The sequence below is a fragment of the Anopheles coluzzii genome, chromosome 3 (genome assembly GCF_943734685.1).
Source record: "Anopheles coluzzii chromosome 3, AcolN3, whole genome shotgun sequence".
Lineage (NCBI taxonomy): Eukaryota > Metazoa > Arthropoda > Insecta > Diptera > Culicidae > Anopheles > Anopheles coluzzii.
The window spans coordinates 49,261,241-49,270,673 of NC_064671.1; the positions used below are offsets into that span (position 1 = coordinate 49,261,241).

General features: G+C 44.9%; 4 protein-coding genes across 5 annotated transcripts in view; 1 reads left to right on the top strand and 3 right to left on the bottom strand.

Annotated features, from left to right (window-relative positions):
- LOC120954836 (protein gustavus) overlaps positions 1-2,450 on the bottom strand; it is a 111,784-nt gene extending 109,334 nt beyond the window's left edge. Inside the window, exon 1 of one of the 2 annotated variants that reach the window (XM_049610514.1) lies at positions 2,327-2,450. The gene's annotated coding sequence lies outside the window, so the exon portion shown is untranslated. Of the gene's footprint in view, positions 1-2,087; positions 2,268-2,326 lie in introns of those variants that run through there. The other variant, XM_049610516.1, reaches the window with a different exon arrangement.
- The window catches only part of LOC120955427 (60S ribosomal protein L24), a 245,605-nt gene that overhangs the window by 6,324 nt on the left and 229,848 nt on the right, over positions 1-9,433 (top strand). The window lies entirely within an intron of this gene.
- On the bottom strand, positions 3,622-7,056 carry LOC120960721 (ribonucleoside-diphosphate reductase large subunit). Its single transcript, XM_040384385.2, has 4 exons — positions 6,875-7,056; positions 6,702-6,790; positions 6,372-6,549; positions 3,622-6,027 (listed from the first exon to the last, which is right to left on the bottom strand). Exons 1-4 carry the CDS (start codon positions 6,912-6,914, stop codon positions 3,770-3,772), a joined length of 2,565 nt encoding a protein of 854 aa, XP_040240319.2. The 5' UTR covers positions 6,915-7,056; the 3' UTR covers positions 3,622-3,769.
- LOC120957688 (radial spoke head 1 homolog) lies at positions 7,873-9,096 on the bottom strand. The gene is made up of 2 exons (XM_040380007.2): positions 8,695-9,096; positions 7,873-8,623 (listed from the first exon to the last, which is right to left on the bottom strand). Exons 1-2 carry the CDS (start codon positions 8,854-8,856, stop codon positions 7,958-7,960), a joined length of 828 nt encoding a protein of 275 aa, XP_040235941.2. The 5' UTR covers positions 8,857-9,096; the 3' UTR covers positions 7,873-7,957.

Below are 9,433 nucleotides of genomic sequence, written 5' to 3' on the forward strand. Positions count from 1 at the left end.
TGTTTCTGTGTGACTTGGGCTTCAGCGGGAAACTACAGCGATCTATCAACGAAGCCCGAAACGAAAAGGGAAAAGATGGGAATCGAAACCCGATCTCGGATAACAGCGAGTCGTCTACGAGCGAACCCTAAAATAGCTCCTTCTTCCGTACCGCAAAACGAACACACAGAGCACACACAACGGCCGAATGAGGCCAGTAGTTCAAGTGCATTGGCAAGCGTGGTCGATTGGCAAAAACCAACAGCATTTCCTCGTGATCGCGGTGATGCCACCTAGAACGTGTGTGCGCTGATGGCGGAAGTACGACGCTACGGTGAAGCAAAACATAAACCACCAACAAACTATTGATTTGTTTGCATAATAAAAGTTTCACCTCAGCGGTGTGTGGAACCGGTGTGTGTGTGTATATGGTTATGCTTCAGTGCTGTCCCAAATTACCAGAGAGAAAAAAGTTGCTATAGGTGCGTTGCTATATTCGCAGGACAGACACCTCAAAAAAGGCACACAAAAATTAAACGCAAATTAATCACCAAATTAAACCTGCACTCGTCCAAATTCGATTCAAATGCACACATAATCCATACCACACCGGGGTACACTGGCGACAAAATTAGCTGCTCCTGAAAACCTTTGATCGCCCGCGGTTGATCAAACCCGTAAGCCTTGACCTTCTGGCTGCATCGAACACAACATCAATCCAATAGGAGATTTGCATACGCGCCGTTTGCCCTTGGACGGCGAGGCGCACAATTTTGCTGTGGCCACTTTCTGGCCTCGCCATCAATGATTGTGCGCGCTACTTGCACTGCATATGGCCATTGACATGTTCATCAAACGGAAGGGAGAAAAAAACGCTGCAAGAAGATCAAATTATTGCACGTAAACTGCAAGGCCTACTAGGAGCACGTGTGTTGCGAAGGACAAATTGGCGACTCAGCAACGCAAAATCACTCGATAGCGCTCCAACGGTAGACCTCCGGGCAGTGGGGACGACCAGCACGGACCAGTCGCAGTCGTCCCGCTCTTAATAGTGCACAAACCCGCAAACATAAAAACCGACCTGCAAGCAAACACCGTCGCAGAGCGGTCGAAGCACAGAATAAGCGAAAGAAAACCAAAACCTTCCCGTCGCGCCCAGGCAAACGAGCGATGGAGAGAAAGAAAGTGGGACAAACTTCTCCAATCTCCGGCTTCTCCGGTCAGCGTAGCACCGGTCCCACAGGGGAAGCAGCGGGCAGGGCGAAAGAGGCAAATCGAACCGACGGGCAAAAGCAGGCCACCCCATCACAGTTGTTTGTAATGCAGCAACGAAAGGAAAGTAGGTACTTTCAGGACTCGCGTGGCCCGCGTGGGCCCGCTGTGCCATATTCCGTGGTGGGTGTACACCACCGCCAACGCTTCGCCCATATTCCCTTTTCTTTGGCCCTTGCGCGGTTCTCATACCATCCGACCATCGCGAGCCCCGAACCCGTGCAATAAATATGCCGGCATGCTCATTTTCCTGTGGGTATTACTCCCTGGCCATTATGTTCTGGCTCTCCCGCTCTCTCGCTCGCACCGTTTCGCTGTACGAGAGAAGGAGATGCTGGCGCTGTTATCATTATATCTAACAAGCTTGTAAGGTCGAAGCCAACCGTGTCAGTGTAGGAAACATTGGATGGAATTGCATTTACCCCCATCCGTCTTCCTTCCTTACCTTCACATCCTATTTTTTACCAATTTCTTATTGGTGCTTCGGTCGCTTCACTGTTGTTTTTCAGCTTTAACAACATACTTCTTATCAAAAATGCAAATCCCTTATGCACTTTTCAGTCGATGAATGTTTGTTTTTTATCTTTAAAATGCACACCAACTTGCATTAGCACAACCAGGTTTCACTAATTGCTCAACACTTTTTTAATGCTTCCTCTTACTCTCAATTCACATAAGAAAGAACTAAACCATATGAAAATCCCTACTTAGGATGTTTATTTCCCTGCAAATTTCCACACACATCTAACCATGACGCACACACACACACACACAAACACACTCCCGGCCCTATCAATCACATTCCAATCCAAGGCAGCCAAGAGTTTTCGTTTTACCTTCTGTTAGCTATACGCAACAACAAAAACAAAAACAACAACAACAACAACTCCACAGGCACAGAGCCACAGCAGATGTATTGCACTACACCGCACACTGGAACAATTTTTGCACTTCTGCAACACAGCCCCTCCTTCGATCACGATCACGACCGCCAACCTCCGGCTGTCTGCTGTGCACCGTGCGAAGCAATCGGAAACAATATGCTCTAAACGCACAGCGACGAGACAACACTCACCAGGAATGGGACACGACCTCTTTACACGAACGAACTGAAAACGCCGGCGAACGTCAGCACAAGCCTGAACGGAAAAAGCTACCTCGGACGAGCGTGCACCGCAAACCCTTCAGCTGGTTGGAACCAGAAGAGAAGCTTGTGCCACCTCCGTGCCGCTTTGCCACACGGGAGACTTGCGCGGCGATATTCCGAACTACTTGTCGTAGAGTGGCAATCGAGAAATGGAAATGGACCGACAGTGAAAACAGTTCCAGTTTCATGAGTGAATAATCATTTGTTGATGTAATGTTATGGGTCTAAAAAATGCACATCGTGCCACTTACAATAACCTAAGCCAGAAATTCAGTGAAAGAAAAATGCTAACCACTTACTGAGCAAACTTCTTTTATTTCTCGAACGAACGCATATCTCGACGGAGCACGGAATAGCCCCTTTTCCATTCGACGATAGCCCCGGAACTGAGAGAATGAGAGAGACAGACAGTTTTGCAAAAGAGCGAGAGAATTATCTCACCTTTGAATGGTTCTCTTTGTCGAACAGCTGGAAAACTGTTTTTTACACTGTGCATGTGTGCGTGTGAACATCAATGTTGAGAGTTATGCTTTTCTGTGCTGCTTCTTGCAAATGAGCTTTCAAGCTTTCTTCCGTTAGGTGTGTTGTTGTACAGCAGCAAGGGTGTCAAACTCGGGGCAAATTCTAATTGTGCGATAATAGTGGAATCACTAACTGTGAAACCGTTCCGTCGTAGAAAATAAGAATTCATTCGATTATTTTGATATCAATACGTACATTTCAAAAGTTGTTAAAGAGCCTCTCACATCGCGGATTTTGAATTTCGACTTCGTGTATTTCTTGTTTACGAATTATTTTCTCTTTTCAGTTGATAATGTGGATTTTCAATCATCATTTATCTTAATTCATTCATCGTTTTTCAGTGTACATAGCAAATTTCGGTGACTGATTAAATGAAGAGATGCGGAACTTTCTCAGCGAATAAATAGAATTTCCAATACCTCTTACCATTGATCCAAGGACACGAAACGTTGTGTATAATGTTTTTGCTTGCTTTGGCATCGATTACCGTTAACATTTTGCACACCTAAAAAACAGCACATAGGCACACACACACACACACACACACACACACACACACACACAAGATTACCATCGTTTTTCTTTCGACAAAACCTAGCGAAATATCCATAAATATTAATGGTACCGCGATTATTATTATTAAATGTATGTGACTCATGCTTATCTACTGTTCATTACAGCAGCAAGATTCGCAAAGATGGATAATAATGCATATCAGAAAAGTTGTAAGTTTATTTTAAACCATTTATCTAGCTCTTAACTTAACAAAAAAAAAACACATAATGTGCGAATAAGACATAAAAATGGATGACAGCAAATCTTATCATAAATAAGTGTTACACTTCCCACCTACGATCCACACATCATGCACTCGTCTTTGTTTTCCAGCGAGCATACCATCTCCGCCATTCTACGGTTTCTTTCCGCAAATGAACCATTCTCTTGCGTTTGCTGCTGCTGCTGCTGTTCCGATGCTCCATTAGAGTCGTGGTGTTCGCCACCCCGCATTGGCGTACTGGTACTTCCGTTCAGCATCGAACGACGCATCTGCCCCGCCCGCGGTGGCGTACCTTCGCCCACACCATTCGACATGCGACTGACGTTCGACTCGTTACCGTTTTGCAGCTTCGTCTTGTCCACCGTAAACTGGATCGCATTTACGGCCGGCTTGGTACGCAGATAGTACATGCCAGTTTTCAATCCCATCTTCCAGCCATAGAAATGGATCGACGTCAGCTTGCCATAGTTTGGCTCCGCGACGTGAATGTTGAACGATTGCGACTGATCGATAAACGCGCCACGATCTGCGGCCATTTTGATGCACGTTTTCACCGAGATCTCCCATACCGTTTTGTACAGGTCGCGAATTTCCTGCGGTATAGCCGCAATCTTTTGGATCGATCCATTGTTGGACAGAATTTCGTTCTTCATGTCGAGATCCCACAGACCCATGTTGGTCAAATCCTGCAGAAGATGATGGTTCACCACCTGGAACTCGCCCGACAGCACGCGCCTATTGTAAACGTTCGACGTGTACGGCTCGAACGATTCATTGTTGCCGAGAATTTGTGCCGTGGAAGCCGTCGGCATCGGGGCCAACAGCAGCGAATTGCGAATACCGTGCTTGGCGATCTTTTCCTTCAACTCGGCCCAGTTCCACAGATCCGTCGGTTCCTTGTTCCACATCTCGTACTGCAAGATGCCCTTGCTCACCGGACTGCCCTCGTACGTCTCGTACGGTCCATCTCGAGCGGCCAACTCACAGCTCGCTTCCAGCGCGCCGTAGTAGATGGTTTCGAATATTTGCTGATTTAGCTTTTGAGCCTCTTCGCTTTCGTACGGATAGCGCATCAGGATGAACGCATCGGCCATGCCCTGCACGCCGATCCCGATCGGCCTGTGGCGCATATTGGAGCGCTTAGCCTCCGGCACGGGATAGTAATTGACATCAATGATTTTGTTCAGATTGCGCGTTACGGTCTTAGCGACTTCCTTCAGCTTTGCAAAGTCATACGTTTTGTCTTGCTTTACAAACATGTTCAAGGCGATCGAGGCCAGATTGCATACCGCTACCTCATCCTTCGACGAGTACTCTACAATTTCAGTGCACAAGTTGGAACATTTGATGGTGCCGATATTCTGCTGGTTACTTTTACGATTGCAAGCATCCTTGTACAGCATGTACGGTACGCCGGTTTCCACCTGCGATTCGATGATCGCAAACCACAGATCCTGCGCCTTCACCTGCCGCATAAAGCGACCCTCTTTCTCGTACCCCGTGTACAGCTTCTCGAACTCTTCGCCCCAGGTGTCCGATAGACCGGGACAATCGTGCGGGCACATCAGGCTCCACATTTCGTTCGCCTCCACACGCTGCATGAACAGGTCCGGTATCCAGAGTGCGTAAAACATGTCCCGTGCGCGGACCTCCTCCTTGCCGGTGTTTTTCTTCAGATCGAGAAACTCGAATATATCGCCATGCCACGGCTCGAGATAGATGGCGAATGCTCCAGGCCGCTTGTTGCCACCCTGATCGACGTACCGTGCCGTATTGTTGTAGACGCGCAGCATCGGCACCAGACCGTTCGAAATCCCGTTCGTACCGGAGATGTACGTTCCCTTCGCGCGGATACAGTGCACGTTCAGTCCGATGCCACCGGCCGACTTTGAAATTAGGGCACACTGCTTCAGCGTGTCATAGATGCCCTCAATGCTATCTTCGGACATGGTCAACAGGAAGCAGGACGAAAGCTGGGGACGCTGCGTGGCCGCCGCAAACATAGTTGGTGAGGCGTGGGTAAAGTAACGCTCGGACAGCAGATTGTAGGTCTCGATCGCTGCATCGATGTCCTCGCCATGGATGCCAATAGCAACGCGCATCAGCATGTGCTGGGGGCGCTCGACGATTTTTCCCTTGATCTTCAGCAAGTATGATCGTTCCAAGGTTTTAAAGCCGAAATAGTTGTACCCGAAGTCGCGATCGTAAATGATGGCCGAGTTCAGCCGGTCGGCGTTATCCATTATCACCTTGTAATGAAAGTCCGAGATCATGGGAGATTTCGTTTTCAGAAACTCGTTCTCCATCATGTACAGATCATGCATAACCTCTGTAAGAAAGAGTAAAAGAAAATCCAACACATAAGATGTAATGTAACGTTTAACAGGATGCACATTAAGTTAAATGAAAAAGTAATAGATAACACTGCATTAACCTAAAAGTAACACAAAAACAAATAGTTCCGCCTGTTCAGGAAAACAATCATTCCATCATCACACGAGCCGTGTGACGTCACACTTTGTAACGGTCGAAAAGGAGTACAGGAATATTCCTGTACAGACCCTAACACAGCACCCGCATCAAATGGACGCACAGCTGTCACAGCGCAGCACGGACGCAATGGTAGAAGTGCTTATCCTACGATACATTTCGTAGGGAAATTCATTCACTTACCAGAAAATTGTTTCTTCGTTTCCTTGTGCAGGTTGGAAACGGCCAGTCGAGCAGCCAAAATCGCGTAGTCGGCATGATCAGTCGTTAGGGTGGCTGCCGTTTCGGCGGCTAGATTGTCAAGCTCCTGCGTCGTTACACCTGAGTAGAGCCCATTGATTACACGCAATGTTATAGCAACCTGCACCGGAAAGAAAAGGGAAAGTTACGGTATAATTCAACCGGAAACGTCAAGCTGGCTTAGAACGAGGTTTTCCGCTTGAACCGACTCACTTCCGGGGGTGACAGTGGGAGCCAGCCGTACCGAATTCATTCGCCCGATTACCAACTTACCGGATCGACGAAATCCATGTTCAGCCCATAGCAAAGCTTCTGTATCCTTGACGTGATTTTGTCCAGATGCACTTCCTCCTTCCGGCCATCTTAATTGGGACAAAGGACAAGACGATTAAAGAATCGTGTACCGATTGACAAGTTCGGGCAGAACTTTGTAGTACAGCACTTACCACGCTTGAAGACATACATCTTGTTTGGCTTTAGAACCATCTTGAGGGGTAAAATATTTTACTCAACAAAACTAATAAAATACAAATCACAGAACTGTAAAACACTTAAATTCACCGCACAAAAGTTCCGTCTGATCGCCAATGCACAAGGGAAAACAATGAACGAAGCGAATCTTTTGGCGCACTTTTACACTGACAGTATGATGACGTCGATGGCGGCCGACCACACAACACACTATGTTGGCTGCATTCCGCACTCTGTTGTTGGCACGTTTGAGCACCAACTGTGTGATTGTATTAATCGATTACAATCTATTTAGCCATTATTGCAATCATACAGATGGCAAAAATACAAAAGCCGGAGCCTAGCAAACTTTTAGGCTGTTAAACAATTTCGGAAGGCAATAAAACTTTGTCAAATACGGTCAGCATTGCCTCTACTGTAATCATTTCAAAATGACAGTTATGTCAGTTGTTAACTCGGTGTTTAATGGTAAATTGCTTGATGTTATGTTCTGAAATTACCCTTTTCCGCAAAATAGTTTAAAAGTATCAAAACATAATGTTTATAAGCGCCAGTTCTCACTAATCACTTCACCCATAACACCTTGTGGATGAACATATTTGTCATATCTTCCAGTGATCGTTCGTCATGACGAACACGGCATAATTTGTTTTTGATGGGTCAAATTATTACACATTTCGTCACGTAGATAGCCTTAAATTTCAAGAAAATGAAGCTTATTTTTATAAAATTTAACGTTTTTATATTGCACGAATACGTCGGTGTTAGCAGCTAGTAACAATGTATGTATGCCATCTATAGGGTGTTAAATGAAAGACTTGACAACATACGTGACTTGATAATAAATGCTCTAGTGATCGATCACACACCAAAAAGAATAATTGAAATAAATTTGTTGTTGTTTTTAATGTAAAATCGAAATTATATAAATAAAAAAAAAATGCATAAGCAAAAAAAAAAAACAATAATTTTCGTACCAAAAAAGCCAAAATGTGTTTGTTTTTGTATGACTTCAAATTTCACCTTCAATCACAAGCTATTGTGTTAGCAATCATTGATCATGCATCCGTTGTTGAATCATCAGAACTATCGCACTGATGGCATTCCATCATTGGGATAGGGGCTGGGAGCGGTTCTAATGGGAGGTGAGCAAAATTGTACCGCTCTATCTCACTGGGTGTCCACACGTACTCATCAAATGATCCTGACTTAATAATTCCTCGCAGCAAATACTTCGACGCAATGTTAAAAACACTATCGTGAGCATCTGATAACACCGTTCCATCCCACGTGCCATGGTAGCGGATGCTGCCAAACAATACCTCCACCGGACCAGCCAAATGTCCTTCGCTCCAGGATCCGCGCAGACGTAGTCCGTTTTCGGCAAATGTGTACACTCCTATGCCATGCTTTTTGTCCATGCACCAGTTTCCCTCGTAAACATCCTTGTTCGAGTACACATATACACCGTACCCATGACGCACTCCCCTCAACCAGTCGCCATTATAGGTGGAACAATCTGGGTAAGTTTGTATGCCACGTCCTTCGCGAAGACCTTTGCGGAAAGCGCCGACGTAACGATGGCCCGTTCTTTGCCGCAATACGCCCTGCTGTCCGGAAAATACTCCTTTTCGGAACGATCCTTCATAATGATCACCGTTGGTAAATTTTGCAAAGCCATTACCGCACGGTTCATTCTTGCTGTTTCTTGGTCCTTCATAGTGCTGGAAGGAAAATATAAGTATTAAATGATAATTATTTCGATAGCTTTGAATTTAAATGTTTAGTCCCATACCTTTATTTTTACTTCACAGCTTTCATCCTTTTTCTCGCTATAAACTGAACCATTATCAACCAGCTCTGACGATAGCTTCGGTATCGCTGCAATGTCTTGAAGATTCAATACCAACTCATTAGGCCCTTCAAAATTGCCACAGTCCGGCTCGAACACGCTCATTTTGCAGCGTTACTTAAAGAATGATGTGCCAGCGATAACTAGATGCAATGTGTATTAACACCTTGGCGTACGTTTTACTGCTTCGATTCACAGGGTCGAGCATTCGAGCATCTAGGCATGACACAAGACAAGACCGCATTGTCACCACAAGATAGATTTAGACATACTTTTAAATAAATTGAATGTTTTATCTGTACTTTTTAAATGAAAACACTTACATAAAATATTTCAAATAACTTACATAAAAAAGGTAAGCACGAAAAAAATAACCTTTCATTATATTTCTCGCTTAGTAGTACGAATATTGTTGGTCTTTCTAGGGTTTCGACCACAGAGGCTCTATTAAAACCATGATTGAAACATGTCGTAACTTTATTTTTTGTATAAAACAATTACATTCACTAATTGAGGGCTTTATTAACGAAACGATTATTATTGCTTATGTTCTAATTCCAAGAAATGTGAAAAGAAATGCTAAAATCGTCTTCTGGTTCGAGAAAAATTACATTTGTTTAATAAAATTACAAAAAATACGATTTAAAATGCGCAGTACTCACCTCTTGTTCGCTCGAAAGAA